General features: G+C 41.6%; 2 protein-coding genes across 8 annotated transcripts in view; one reads left to right on the forward strand and one right to left on the reverse strand.

Annotated features, from left to right (window-relative positions):
- Positions 1-6,485, reverse strand: part of MYL4 (myosin light chain 4) — a 29,127-nt gene extending 22,642 nt beyond the window's left edge. For 3 of the 4 annotated variants that reach the window (XM_044247694.1, XM_044247695.1, XM_044247693.1), the window contains exon 1: positions 6,304-6,485. The gene's annotated coding sequence lies outside the window, so the exon portion shown is untranslated. Of the gene's footprint in view, positions 1-1,674; positions 1,829-3,704; positions 3,803-6,303 lie in introns of those variants that run through there. The other variant, XM_044247696.1, reaches the window with a different exon arrangement.
- CDC27 (cell division cycle 27) overlaps positions 5,955-15,901 on the forward strand; it is a 73,130-nt gene continuing 63,183 nt past the window's right edge. For 2 of the 4 annotated variants that reach the window (XM_044247690.1, XM_044247692.1), the window contains exon 1: positions 5,955-6,125. In XM_044247690.1, coding sequence (XP_044103625.1) covers positions 6,099-6,125 — 27 coding nt within the window. In that variant the 5' untranslated portion in view covers positions 5,955-6,098. The remainder of the gene's footprint in view (positions 6,126-15,901) is intronic. The other 2 variants (XM_044247688.1, XM_044247689.1) reach the window with 1 other exon arrangement.

The following is a 15,901-nucleotide window of genomic DNA, read 5'->3' on the forward strand; positions in this document are numbered from 1 at the left end:
AGCAAGATCATTCGATTCACTCGTATGGTCTGCCTGCGCTCAGTAAGCAGCCTTCTGCTTGGAATATAAATGTCCTAAAGAGAAGGAACTGGAGAAAAATATTCCTCACTGTAAAACAGTAACATGGAACAATTTTCATTTTGCATCTTTTTTTCCGGATTCAGCTGATGAGAGAACAAGCTAAGGGCAAAACACAAGAGCTGACATTCCGCAAGCCACCCGCCTCCAAGGCCCCATAAGGTGGGATATACATATAACATTCCTCAGGCACCAGGAACGGGCCTAAGAACAAAGGCAGGGGAAAACAAATGGTCAACTGATAAAGATCACAGTCCTGTAGAACATGAAACTTCACTATAGTTTGTAACTGTCTTCATGAACACAATCTTATTAATAGCCAGACCTCCAGGAACCTACAGACTCAATCACCTCTGTAAGACAGAAAACCCTCTATGATCAGTCACTCCACACAATCACAATGCAGCTCTTTCTGCCTACAGTCCTGGCCCCCTGCTATAATAAAAACACCTTTTTGCACCATAAAATGTCTCAAGAATTCGTTCTTGCGCACCAGGCTCAAGGATCCTGTAACCCAACCAGCTAGGATCCAAGAATCATGGAAATTTAAGAGTTCCCTCGATTCCTAGCAGCCTCTTTCTGCACTCCTGGCCCCTATTCTCTCCCTCTCCTCCAATTCACATAATCCTCAGCTGTTAGCATAATCATTCTCAAATTCCATTCTCCTGAAGTCACTCCCCAGCTCAATCAGCACCAGCAGCTCCCTAGGTCTATTTTATCAACCTAAAGTCATCAGTTTGGAACCCAAAACTTATCAACTGTTCCCTACACTACCATTTCAACCAAGCTTATGCAGACTCCCCTCCAGGCAAGCCAATTTGTTTATCTTCTTCTCTGTGCTTTTGAAGTCTGCCTACCCCTCCCTGCCATAGGCCAAGTAGCCCATCTCAGAGCGCACCTCAACCAGGATGCATTTCTGATTAGCCTCAACACTTCAGACTGCTTTGATTTGAAATCCCTTCGGGCCTTATGTACAAAACCAGCACGCTCTCTGGATCCAGAAAGGGAGCGTCAGAAGAGCATCAACTTATGACCAATAAGAGAAAACACAAAGTGGTCATGTCTTTTCGTCATCGGATACATTTATAATATCTTAATGACTTTATATACGTGCAGGGCACTCTACTAGATAATGGGGACATCAAGGTAAGCCAAAGTCCCTGCCTTCATGGAATTTCTATTAAACAAATGTAATTAAAATTACCATACATACTACGAAGGGAAAGAACAAAGATGCTGTAAGAGAGAATCATAGGACTGAGCTAATAATTTTGGTTTAGATGGACAGGGAATATTCTGAGGATATAATATCAAGGCTGAGGCCTGAAGGATGAGTTCGATTTAGCCAAAGAGCAAGGGCAAAGTACTTCAGGAAGAAGAAGTAATATGTGTAAAGCCTTCCACTTTAATCAGTCAATATTTTTTAAGCATATACTAAATATATAATGCTTTCCAAAGAGCAATATAGGGAAATATAACACGGTCTTCCCTTAGGGAGATCAGACATAAATCATCTTGATTACATCGGAATGCTCAGGATCCTAGACCAAACACTGCAGTCTGGGTGGATTAAACAACAGAAATGTGTTTTCTCACAGTTTTGGAGGCTAGAAGTCCATGATCAAGGTGCTAGCCACTTTGGTTTCTGGTGAGAGCTTTCCTCTCGGCTTGTAGATGGCCACTTTCTTGCTATTTGCCTCATGTGACCTTCCTTCCACCCTCTGAGGTTTGTAGGGCCCTGTGAATTAAACTGACAAAAGACAGATTAACAGAATTTTAAAAACAAGAGTTTAAAAACAAGAGGTGGTTAGGACTTGGGGCTTATCTACTGTCTTAGCAAACAGCAATAAATTTGTGGAGAAGTGACAAAATAGAGGGGAAAAGTTTTGGCCTCTGGGGTGGTAAGTTATGGAAAGGTAAATATATGGGGAAACTAATGGAAGAAAAGGGTTATTTCGGCAAGTTTGTTTGTGCAGACCCAAATCAGTGACAACCCCTTGTCTCTAGTGATAATGGTTGTTTTCCTCCTGCTGGTACAGGAGAAGGGAGGGGAAGCACCTTCACAAAAGGAAATTTACATCCTGCTTTTAGGCAGATAGTGGGAAAGCAAAGAGCTCTTTTTGTGTTTGCTGCTTCCTAATTGATTTCAGGTCAAAACAATCCTTATGCCAAAGTGACATATTCTGGTCCCCTTCATGGGAATGTAGAGTGTAACAGGGAGATGAGACAAGGCTGAATAAGGAGGCAGGGACTGGACCTTGGAAGGCCTTATAAGAGAAGTTAGGGGCGCTTGGGTGGCTCAGTTGGCTAAGTGTCTGACTCTTGATTTTGGCTCCGGTCATGTTCTCAGTGTCAGGGGACAGAGCCCCTTGTCAGTGTGGTTCTGTGCTGGACATGCAGCCTGCTTAAGACTCTTTATCTTCTTCTCCCTCTGCCCCTCCCCACTTGTGCACTCACTCATGCTCTCTCTCTCTCAAAGAAAAAAAAAAAAGAGTAGTGAACAGGTTTGAGCAATATCGTGAGAGCAATGGGAAATCTTGAGTTGGGTGGGAAGATTTAGGAGGGAGTCCTAACATGATCAGACTTGGTTTTGAGGACAGGTAAGACTAGAGACAGGACGAGACATGAAAGTACATCCAGGGTAAAATTTAGTAGGGCTTTTGTCATTAGATGCTAGGGTCAAAGAGAGAGAGAAAGAGAGAGTGGTTTCAGGTTTGGGCAACAGAAAGGGTGCTAGTACCTTAAACTGGGGTAGGAATGCTTCAAGTATGAGGACGGGGGATGTCATTCTGACCAAGCGCCTGTGAGAAGTCCAGTTGACAGCTAGGCATTTGAATCTGGAATTCTAAGAAACAGTCTGGCTAGAGATAGAGATTTTAGAACAATTTTACTTTTTTTCTTTTCTTTTCTTTTTTTTTTTTCTTTTTTTTGAGAGGGAAATAGGGGCAGGGGACAGAGGAAGGACGGAGAGAGAGACTCTTAAGCAGGCTTCAAGTCCAGATTGGAGCCCGACTTGGGGCTTGATCTCACAACCCTGAGATCATGACTGGAACCCAAATCAAGAGTCAGATTCTTAATCGACTGAGCCACCAAGGTGCCCCTGGAATAATTTTAGATGAAAGTGGAGGTGAAGAGAATGGATGGGTTTGCAAAGAAAGAAAGCGTAGGGTGAGGAGAAAGCCTAGAATGAGCCCCTGAACCATTACGATGTTGGGGGCAGGGGGACAAAGGGAACTGATGAAAACAGAGCAGTAGAAGGAAAACTAGGAGTCTGTGGTCAGAGATGCCAAAAGAAGGGGATGATTTGACCAAGACGGAGGAGGAAGCACAGGGGTAAAAACCTCAAGATCAAGTAACAGAAGAAGAATAAGACTGCGGCCTCAACAGGGACAAAAGAAGGGTACAGACAAAGGGTACTGAAGGCATTCAGAATGGTAAACTTGCTGGGGACCATATTTTAGTGCGACCTGCATCTTGGCACTGATATCAAGTCTAGCTTCTTGAATAGTTCTCTAAAATCTGCCTCCAAATCTGACTGAACATGAAACAGACCAACAGGCAGACTAAGGAGAAGAGTTAATTTACCATGTTTGGAATAATGCTTATTGCAACCCAGATCTACTCACCAGCTAAACTTATGTGGATAATGGATGACAGACAGCAGGACGCCCAAGTGGTTGCTGGATGGCAAGTTTAAGTAGGTCAATCAGGAACACAGAAGGAAGTAAAAATGCTTTAAAAGATCCCACCAAAGCACAACTTCAAACAATGTGGCCTTGCTGTGGATGAGCAGAAAACCACAATTGTTGTATTAGCCCAGTGAAGAACACTTAGAAAAGAGATGCTTTTTTGGGGGGGTGGGGGAGGAAGAAGGGGCTCATTAAGCAAATTCTAAGCTTTAGAGCCAGAATGCCAAGTATCACAGTCTCTCTTTTTTTTTTTTAAAGATTCTATTTATTTATTTGACAGAAAGAGAGATCACAAGCAAGCAGAGAGGCAGACAGAGAGAGAAAGGGAAGCAGGCTCCCCGCTGAGCAGAGAGCCTGATGTGGGACTCAATCCCAGGACCCCGAGACCCTGACCTGAGCCGAACGCAGAGGCTTAACCCACTGAGCAACCCAGGCGCTCCATCATGGTCTCTTTAAATGCTGACTCTAGATAAACATTTTCACACACCAAAAATGTCATCATTATGTAAGCTGTGTTTTAAGTTCCTACTTTAAGTTTACAAGAATCTCTTGCACAAGTACTTTTCATGCAGCATGTTGTGTCAAAAAGAGCTGTGTATGTAAAATGACCACAAGCTTAGCATGATCAATGTCATGTGACAATTTAAAATGCAAATACAACTTTAGTCTACTTTAAGAGAAGTCATCCAGATAGTAAAAGCAATAGTCTCATCGTTCTCTGTATTTATCAGAATAAATGTGGAGTGTTGCATTCAGTTCAAAGCATCACATTTTAAGGGCGGTATCTCTTTCTTTGCATTACCATTACTAGATTCTCATCTCCTATCTGGTAGGTTGTTTCCAAAGATGGTCCCGAAATCAATCGCTCAGGGGCACAAGCCTTTTGCAGCGTCACTTTGCTACTCCTCCCATCTAGAGGTGGAATCTGTTTGGCTCCCTTGAATTCAGGTTGGCCCTGTGTCCTGCTTTAGTCAACCAGAAGTGATGGGGTGTGACTTACAGACCTAAGCCCAAGACAGTTGATTTTCAAAAACCGTTTTCATCCACCAAACCCCAAAATTTCACTGGTTCCCTGGCTCACACATTTTGGGGGGAGAGGGAATAGGAAAGAAATTTGCGAGAGCTTATTATGTGTGTTAGACATACCAACACACATCAATGCATTTAATTTTTAGTCTGTTTTTTTTTTTTTTTTTTTTTTTTTTTAGACTAAGGAAATACAAGTTCAGAGATGTGACTTGCTTAAGGACCTAAAACTAGTTAGCGCCAGAGGTAAAATTCAAAATCAAGCCTCCGGATTTCCCAACACACCACAAACACACCTCCGGATTTCACAACACACTGCCTTTCTTATCAGGAATAAAAATTTCTGCCTGCTTTCTGAGATTTTCAATGATCTGGTCACCTAAGTAATTATTTTCCAGTTAATGCCTTAACTCTTATCAGACTGATCTGTTTCCTTTCACTTACCAGTTTTCTCTTCTAATTCTACCCATACCTTGGAGTCCAGTTTAAGTCTCCCTTTTTACCTCCATGAAACCTTCCTCATCTTAATTCCAATTTATTTCCCTCTCCTCTTAATTTTGACATCACTTATAATGGGCACCACATAACGCTGCACTCCGCTCCACTGCTTTTCCTTTAAAGAGACCGTAACGTCTCCAGTGTAGACAGCCCCGGATCCAAACTAAACCTTTGAAGCGTGGCGATCCCTCCAAATTTCCCATTTCCCTTTGAGCTACGATAGGTACTTCTGCAATGATAAATGAACTCAACTGAACAAATACTTCTTGATTAAGGTCAGCCCCAAACTCTCGTGTTTTATCCTCTGCTTAACCCACCGCGCATCAACCGATCCACAGAGGTTGAGCGGCGAATGGAGACGATCGATAGTCAGGCCACGTAACGCTCCCCGCCTGCTACAGCAAGCCACGCCCAGTCGGCGGGTCGCCGATTGGGCGTGGCCCAGCCTAGGGTGGCCGGTTGGGCGTGGCGTGCGTGACTGAAGGCGTGGCCGAGAGGAGAAAACTACGCTCTGGATCGGACTCGGTAGTCTCCGGGAAACCTCGACAGTTTCCGGCAACGGTCTCCTCCTCCGCCGACCGGCCTCGGGCGTTTCCGGCCTCCTTCGGGCTTTTCCGTCTAGCTCCCGCGCGGATCTCTCCACTTCGGGTATTTCCGTGTCCCGCTCGGAGGTACTCGGCAATCGCTCGGCCTCCCCCATCCCCCGGTAACGGTCGCTGCTGAGTTTAAATGAGCCGGGGCTGGCCGGGCCGGAGCCGCTACGGGGGGGGCCTGAGGCACTGCAGAAAGTGGGCCTGAGCCTCAAGGATGACGGTGCTGCAGGAACCCGTCCAGGTAATGATAACCCCGCTCGCTGAGGCTTGGCTCGCAGCCTCGGCCGGGAAGCCGAGTATGGCCACTCCGCGGCCTGCTGCGGCCTAGGCCCGGCTGCTTCTCCCGCCTCCCCTGCTGCCGGGTCCTGCCTGTCTTCCCGTCGGCTCCGAGGCCTCGCCCGCAGCCCGAGCCGTGTTACCTCAGGTCCCGCGTTGCTTCCGCCCGCGGTGTGAGCGCGGTTCGGCGGTAATGCAGCCTTCCCCGGGCGGGCCAGCGTCCGGCCAGCCCCTTCTGTCAGTCCAGGGGCCTGGTCCTGGCCGGGGTGAGAGACGAGGGACGGGGGGCGGGGGCCGGAGACTCGCCCCAGGTGCTCTCTCGCCCAGAGGATGATTGGGAAGCACCTTTGATCAGAGCTTGGGCCACCTTCGTAACGGTGGGGCAAGTTGACGGGGGGTGTTTGGTTTTGTTTTTGTGCTCCGGAGCGGGCGGAGGGACGATAGGATCGGTATTTTTGATCCCGATTTCTGTTTTGTAACAGACTTCCTAACCCCCGTTGCTTTCCTCGGTCGGTGAATTCGCCCCCACCCCCCGACGGTGATCTGGAAAGAGAAAACTCCAAGGCCCAGTGCTGAGGGGCAGGCACCTCTACGGGGGGGGGGGGGGCGGAGGGGTGGCAGCGGCAACTCTAGGGGCTCTCCCCGTGACCTGTGATGGGGATCAGGAGTGTTTTATTGTGCATGTTGATAAGGCGTTCAGGAAATGAAAGACAAATAAGGGTTTTTACATCCATTTCGCTGTCCTTACGACACCAGGGTATGCTTTGACGCACAGTGCTCGGTTGGCATGGGAGAAACCCGATTGGATTTGAAGTGTGATGCAGTGCCAAGTCTCCCCCCCCCCCGCGCCCCCCGCCATCTCAAGAAACTGAAATCTTTTGTCCCTTCCTGACGGACCAGGTCTGGGAGACATTCAACTCACCGTAGGATCTTTGCCTGGAATAGAAGAGTTGACCTCTACCAACTGCTGTCATTGAGTTATAGGCTCGCTTTACTTGGAAGTTACAAAGCAAATCGATTTTAGAATTTACTTCATATAACCCTTCATAGGCCTGTGATGTCAAATGATAAATATTTTAATGCGTCGCCACTTCCATATTTCCTTAATTTTTCTCCCAGTTGGCTTCTTCTTTACATACAGCTCTTTACTTAGAACAGCTATTAGTATTGGAACTAATGTAACATGGGATTCTGTCTTGAGAAGTTTACCTGTTTGTAAATTGTATCAATGCTTCCAAAGCGATGTCTTGCCATCCAAATCCCTCTTACTGGTAGAGAGTCCCTTTTAAGATTTTTTTTTTTTTTTGAGGCCTAATGTGAAATTAGTAGTTATCTGTACCTTCTTAAATGGATAAGCAGATCACTCAAGTTGTTTAATTTCTGTTTCATATTCTTGTAATTTTGTCTTACCTAATGTTACATTTGCTTTCTCTGACCCCAGAAGGCTTCTCAAATGATAAACTAGTTTCATTGTTGGCCTATAAACATTATTTAATAACAATTTCAACTTGTACATAAACATGGAAAAGAAAAGAAATGGGTAGCCTACACCTATAGAGGACCCATCAGGTTTACTTTTATTCCTTACTCATAGCAGTAAGGCACTTCAGGATTTTTTAGGCTTAAAAGTCAAATATGTCGCCACACCCCTTACTACCTTTGTCCATTAGATTTGGGGACTGTGGAAAGAAGTTTTACAATGTGGCTACGTGAGAATTTTGGTTGTAATTTGTGGTAGCAGTATCCATTCAAGACGGAGTGGAGTAAATTTTAGCTTCAATGATGAACAACTGATGAGGGATAGGGCTGAAAATGGGAAGAATTGATAAGGAGAAAATAAAAATAGGACAGATAGAATTTTTTTAAAAAACTATGGTAAGTAATTGTACTTATAATGGAATGAAAGTTTGTTGGAAAATTGTTTAAGGCATCGTGAAATTACTAGGCATAGGAAAAAGTTGAGAGGAAAGATGAGCAACGGTTTTCTGCGTTTTTTTTTTCTTTAAAGTTTTTTCTTTACCATGAGATAGCCAATCTGATAAACCAACTAAGCCTAAATATTAGCTCCTCCTCCAAATTGTCTCTCATAGAAAAGCATTACTTTATATATGCATCTTTACAAACATCTCTCCTATTATGAGGCAGAAATTCTGTCAGTTATTTTTAATATAACTGTTTACGAAAGACACACTAGCCTAAATGACTTCAATCATTGTTAATTTGGATATTTATAAAATTCACCTGATGAAATTGATTTTAAAAAAGCGAAGACATTTTTAATGGATTTATCAATTATTCCTGGGGATAGAACTTCACAGAAGTGTTGGATGAAATTAAACAAGGCTTGTAAAAATCACCTTAATAAGCAGTATAGTAAATGGGTACTATACACATAGTATTGGTTCAAACAGATTATTTAGATAGTGAAGGAAAACTTTTGGCTTGGAATAAGATGTACAAGGACAGCATCTTTTTTTTTCCCTTTAAGATATATTTGAGAGGACGGAGGTCAGAGAGAGAGAGAGAATCCCAAGCAGACTTCATGCAGAGCTTGGAGCCTGACATAGGGCTTGATCCCACCACCCTGAGATCACAACCTGACCTGAAACCAAGCCTCAGATGCCTGACTGTGCCACCCAGGCGCCCCTACAGTTAAAGCATTCTAACATGGATTCAAAGGGTACTATATTTCAAATAACTTAAAATTGAAGGTGTTGTAGTCAGGAAAATTATGTTAGATGACCCCGACCCCCCAAAATTGCTTTGTTGATATCTAAGAGAGTTGTGAATAGTTTTAGTGAAATTATTCTGTTCAATGGAAGTAGAAAAAAATTTCTAAATAATATTTTATGACTTTTAAAATATATATGTGTAACTAAGTTGATAATAGACATTTGACTATTTGGTCTTTATTCAAAAAACATATACTTGAGTTTGCTGAACTCATTTTTTTATGAAATTTTCTTTTAGAAAATAGATTGCCTTATATTTAGGTACAGTGTAATATCTTGAAGACGGTGCTGTATAGTTGTGAACTGAGAGAATCAGCTTTGGGGAATGGGGGTGAAGGAGGAGATCATTGCAATATATGGTAACTTAATTCCTTTACGGACTAGTGTCCTAATGTAGCCCTTTTTATGCTTATGGCCTGTAGAGAAAGCATTAGACAAAAATCACAAATTAATCTGTGAAAAGGGCACTATAAAGAGGGTGTTAGGAGAGAGAGACCTAATAGGGGGGATTTGACCTACGCCCAGGTGTCGGGTTTGCAACTGAACCACCAAAAGAGGTACTGCAAAACAGCAAAAGTTAAGAAGTCGTCTCAGGGAAAAAATCAAATTGGAAAGAATGTTATGCACCAGTTATGTACCAAGTACAGAAGAATATAAAAGACATTCAAAAATCTCTCTAAAAATGGTGTCAGGAAAGTCCTTTTTGAGCAAATAACATTGAAGCTGAGATCTGAAGGTTGAGAAGAAAACAGTAATTTGAAGAGCATTACAGGAAGAGAAAAGGGCATGTGCAAAGTCCCTTAGACATAGCAGAACTTGGCGTTGAAATAATCGAAAGGAGGCCAGTGTGGCTGGAGTTGCATATTAATGGGGGGGCCATTATAAAGAGTTCACTTTTCATTCTAAGTATATGGAGGTTCCTTGAAAGATTTTCACAAGAGGATTGACTTGATCTGATGTAGATGTTAGATCTCTTGGTTACTATATATGAAATGTAATGAGAGGAAGGAGGCAAGAGTAAAAACAGTCTTAGGGTGAAGATAACTGAGTGGTAGTAGTGGAGTAGAAAAAAGGTTGATATTCATGAGCCGTTTGGAGGTAGAACCAAGGAGAGGTGCAAATTGATTGAATGGGAGAGGATGGGGATCAAGAACATCTGCCTGGGGGCGCCTGGGTGGCTCAGTGGTTTAAGCCGCTGCCTTCGGCTCAGGTCATGATCTCAGGGTCCTGGGATCGAGTCCCGCATCGGGCTCTCTGCTCAGCGGGGAGCCTGCTTCCCTCTCTCTCTCTCTCTCTGCCTGCCTCTCCATCTCCTTGTGATTTCTCTCTGTCAAATAAATAAATAAAATCTTAAAAAAAAAAAAAAGAACTTCTGCCTGGATTTCATCTGGGTGGTACTGTTTAATAAAGGAAGAATCCTTTGAGAGGGAGACAAATCTGAAGAAGGACAATCGGTTCTGAACAAAATAAGTTAGAAATGTTTGTGAAGCCAGCCAGTGGAAACGTGGAGACATAACCTCTGATCTTTTGAGGGGTCTAGTCTTATTGGGAAGATAAGAATGTTTAACAGGAACAATTGGATAATGTTATAAGTCAAAATATATTTGATTGCACAGATACTAATAAATTCAGGAAGCAGATCCTTTTAGACTGGAAAAATAGGAATGGTTGTTTGATGGAGTAGAACTTAAAGATAGGGAGGGTTTGAATTGGTAAAGAAGAGAAAGAGTGTTTTTGGCATGGAATAGCATGAGCAAAAGCCCAAATTTGAGAATGGTGTTTAGGAACCAAAAACAAAACAAAACAGTAAAATATCATAGCCTTGGTTAGAATGGGAATTGAGAGTAGGAAGACAAGGTTTTGCTAGCCAGGGAGAATCAGATTTCACAGGACTTAACCCAGGTTGAGGGGTTTAAGGTATTGGTAATAAATAGCCATTGAAGGTTTTGAACAGAAGGATTTGTAATGAAAGCACTGCTTTGGGAAGGTTAATCTGGTACTATTAGGAAGAAGGGACAAGATAAGAGTTAGAGAGACATATAGGCTAGTAAAATAATCCAATTACATGGTAATGTACACCAGGGTTTCTTATTCTTGGCATTATTGACGTTTGGGGCAAGCTAACTCTTCGTTGTGGGGAACTCTGTCGGATGTATTATGGAGTGTCGTGCAACATCCCTGGCCTCTACCAACTAGGTGCCCCCTTTATTTGTGACTACCAAACACCCTCCCCTGCCAGGCATTACTAAATATCCCTTAGAGGGGCAAAATCACCCAGGTGGAGAACCACTGATGTAGACGTAAGCTAAATTAGAGTTCTAGAAATTAGATCGTAATATATAACAGGAAAATTCCACAGTGATTTTTTCCCCCTTACACCTTCTTATCTTGTCCAAAGCTTTTATTATCCATTTTTTATGGTCCAAAAAACGACAGCTATTTTCTTTTGACAAAAACAAGAATAAAACAGAGTAATTATATGGTCATATTTAAGTCTGAATTAGTTGTACAATTTGTAGAGGTTTGTTTACATTTTAAATAATAGTACATGTTTAAGAAGAGCAAGCAAGGAGGGAACTTTGCCATTTTATTTTACGTTGATTCATCTTTTAAATTATTGCAACCTAGGACTAACCCATTCATTTAATCATTCAGAAATCTCTTTTTTAAAAAAAAATTTTTGGGGGGGGGGAATAGGGCCAGTGTTGCTCTGTTTTTCTTCATAACTTTAGTAGCATTTCGTCCCTCTGGCTTTAATGTGTAGAACTCCTGAGGTGAGGCACTGAATAATATACTTTTAGGGGCAAGTCCCTACCAACAGTTGAGCAGTATATAACTAGCCAAGGAGCAAATCTTAGCCCTGCTCTTTATAAGCTACCAGTCTGTAGTACCTTAGAAAATAGTCCATTTCCCTCACAAAGAGATGCCATCGCTGAGGAATTCTGAGGTGCCTGAGCAGAGTAGTGATGGAAGCTGTTTGTGGGGCTTTCCAAGCAGCAAGTTATATGTCTGGGGTATATGAGAGTTTGAGTTGGCTGCTTTTACTATCACCTTCTGACCCTCCTAAGAATTAATTGGTAATAAAGGAATGATGTTCTTCTGAACAAAGCTTGCTTTAAAAAAAAGATTTTATTTATTTATTTATTTGACAGAGATCACAAGTAGGCAGAGAGGCAGGTGGCGGGAGAGGCAGCTGAGCAGGGAGCCCGATGCAGGGCTCGACCCCAAGACCCTGAGATCATGACCTGAGCCGAAAGCAGAGAGGCCCAACCCACTGAGCCACCCAGGTGCCCCAAAGCTTGATGACTATATCAGAAATGGATAGGACCTTTGATTATAATACTTTTTCATTTCTTTAATTTTAATAGGACAGAAACAAATCCAAAGTTCTAGGACTTCGTGGCCATTGTGTATAAATGTGTCACATCTTCCTGGTGATCCGTAATACTAGGTTAGCTGCTGAATCATTTTGGGGTCTCTTGTGGCTTATATGTTAACAGAATAAGCAATTGTGGCAGATATGCTGGGAGATGTTCTAATAATGGAAACTGTAGATGTATTGAATTTGTTTATATTGGGAGACAGGAAAGGATAAGGTTTTAAGTGTCTACTATGTGCTAAGAACACCAAATCTGTATCATGTCATTTAATCCATGTCCAAGAAATAGAACTCTATTTTCCAGATGAGAAAATTGAGGCTGAAAAAAGTTAAATAATTCCCCTAAAGTCACACTCTTGGAAGTGCTGGCCCACAGACCTCCAAAATTAAATCCTGGGTATAGTCTTTCTATTCAATGGGTTCTTTTCTTTTTTTTTTTTTTTAAATATTTTATTTATTTATTTGACAGAGAGAGATCACAAGTAGGCAGAGAGGCAGGCAGAGAGAGAGAGGAAGAAGCAGGCTCCCTGCTGAGCAGAGAGCCCGATGCGGGACTCGATCCCAGGACCCTGAGATCATGACCTGAGCCGAAGGCAGCGGCTTAACCCACTGAGCCACCCAGGCACCCTCAATGGGTTCTTTTCTTTACAACAAAATTAAACAAGTAGATTCTTAGGAAGTCCCCATATTTTATAAAGGAGTATTAGGTGATAACTATTCTCAGTACAAAAGAGTAATTTTGTGTGCCACAGAGTTTCTTTAAGTGGAGATTTCCAGGGATCCTTAACTATCGGACATACTGTTGACTCTTGAGCAATGCAGGGAATTAGGGGCACTGACCCCCATGCAGTTGAAAATTAGTGTAACTTTTGACTCCTCAAACGCTTAACTACTAATAGATTGCCGTTGCCTAGAAGCCTTGCCAATAACATGAACAGTCACTTAACACATATTTTATTCATGTGTTATATGCTGTATTATAATAAAGGTAGAGGAAAGAAAATGTTATTTAAAAATCATAAGGGAGAGAAGGTACATTTACAGTAGTATTTATCAAAAAAGATCCACATGTAATTGAACCTGTGTAGTTCAAACACATGTTGTCCAAGGGTCAGTCACATAATAATACCGAGAAACTTAAGGCTAAGACTAACCTAACAGCTAAGAGTGGGAGGGCTAGCAGAAATCAAAGATCAGCTTGTTATTCATTCAACATATATTAAGCGTTTGCTTACGAAGTATATAACAGATGCTGGGAATCTAATAATGAGCAAAACCAAATGTAGTCCCTAGCTTTCTGGAGTTTGTATTATCGTGAGGAAGACATTACTCAACTACTCCTCCTGTAGTATTACAAAGGAAAGGTACTTGATGCTGTTCGAGTGTGTAATAAAGATACCTGACCTCATTAGAGGTCCCCCATAAAAGCATTCCCTGAGAAAGAAGTCCAAAGAATGAATCAAAGCCACACAAATCAAGTTTGTGTGGAGGAAAAGAGGAACGTACCAGGTAAAGTGAACTATGTGTGTATTTAAAGGACCTGTGGCAGGAAGCTAACCTGATAAGTTTGAGGAGTTGAAAGAAAGTTGTCCTGACACGGAGCACAAAAGAGAACATGATACAAAGTGAACTGGAGAGGTAAACATGGACTATACTACCCTCCCTGGTTTTGTGCTTTGGATTTTTATTATTAAGGACAACGAGAAGCTGGTGAAAGATCTCAAGTAAAGGGATAATATGATGAGACCCGATTTGTGAAAAGTTCACAGAGAGAGAATGGATCATAGTGCGGAACAGAATTCAGAGAAGTCAATTAAGATACTATTAAAGTAATCCAGGGGGGGAAATGACCTGCCTTAGAAAGTAAATGTTTTTCGAGTTTCTTTGTTGCATATTTATTGTAGTTACCTAACTTAAATGAGTATCATTTTGAAAGATACCTATATGCATGGTTCCGGAAGCTTAGGTCACGTGTGGTCTGGTGAAACACCACAGGGACAGATACATTCTTATGTGGGTTTAGAATTCAGCCAAGTACTATACTAGGTTTATCTCAGAGGTATTGTTTTTATCCTATTTTACAGATGATTAAAATGAAGCTCTTGGTCATCTTGGTTATTAGTAAGTGTTAGAGAGTTAGGGTTAGGGTTCATCTGCTGTCAGTTGGTAGTTGGGACAATATATTAAACATTCAAGAAATTATTGAGTCAAATTAGATTTGAACACCCTTTAACCTGTTTTCTGAATGACTTTTTTTGCATTATTCTTAATGCAAATGTTGAAGTTCTCTCAGGAAAACACTCATAGTTTATCACATTACTTTTTACTTATGTCTTTTCTGTGTCATAGTACAGAGGGTCAGATAGCAGAAATTTTGTAGTATAGTTGACCTACTGTTACGTGCACTCTTCCCAGCATCACACATTTTTGTTCTAAGGTTCATCTTCCTAACTGTTTGATAAAAGAACAAAAGCAAAGGGTTACCTGAATGGTTCAGTTGGTAGAGCATGTGACTCTTGATCTTGGGATGTGAGTTTAAACCCCATATTGTGTGTAGAGATTACTTAAATAAATAAACTTCAAACAAAACAAAAGCACAGTGGCCACAATGACAGTGACCAAATAGGGTCCTGTGTAATAATGCCTGGGTTATTCATAATTTTGAATTCATAATTCAAAATAAATAATTTATGTTGGGCAGAGATTTGAAAATCCAGTATATTAGCTTTCTACAGCCCACCTGAAGAATTTGATTCTCTCAAGTTGGTTGTCTTTTATTTGTTTTGGCTTTTTTCAAAGATTTATTTATTCGCGAGGGAGAGAGAATGAGTGAGCACGGGGTGGGCATATTGAGTAAGATGACAAGACAAATGATCTGGTAGTATGAAGGGAAGTATATGGCATGATCTAGGTTGCTATTAACCAGAAAAATCTTAATATCTTTTAGGTATTAATAGATCTCTTCCTTAAGAAATTTCGTTGCCCCCAAACCTGATCTATTCCCCCTTTGTCAGACTAACTGGTATTTCCTCATTAGATTCTTGATCCTTGCTTTTTAATCTTTAGGTTGTTGTGTCAAGGAAGGGACAGCTAGATGTTATTTTGTATTGTTTTATATTGTCAACATTAATGTTCCCTTTTATTTATATCAGTAAAATCTAATTATATTAAGAATCCATTACCTTGTATTTTAACTCCAGATTAGATTTCTAAAAATTTGTAGTTCAGTAAGTGGAAAATAGATTCAGAGTTCCAAAACAAATACTCGTTCTATAAACATTTATTGAGCATGCACTATGTTTAAAGGCAGTTATCTAGGATAACTAGGGAAATAACAAGTTAGGTTGTATAACCAAGAGATTATAGGAAAAATAGTATCTGGCTTTTTTTTCCTCAAGAAGCTGCAACCTAGTTAAGTAATATAATCAAATCTAATCAATAGCCTGATCATTTATTTATTTTTTGAAGGAAAGCATGCATGTGCACATGAGCGGGTGGGGTGGGGGAAGGCAAAGGACAGGGAGAGAGAATTTTAAGCAGGCTCTCCTAGTGCGAGGCTCGATCTCACAACCCTGAGATCATGACCTGAGCCAAAATCAAGAGTCAGATGCTTTACATCTGACTTTACTG

The sequence above is a fragment of the Neovison vison genome, chromosome 5 (genome assembly GCF_020171115.1).
Source record: "Neovison vison isolate M4711 chromosome 5, ASM_NN_V1, whole genome shotgun sequence".
NCBI lineage: Eukaryota > Metazoa > Chordata > Mammalia > Carnivora > Mustelidae > Neogale > Neogale vison.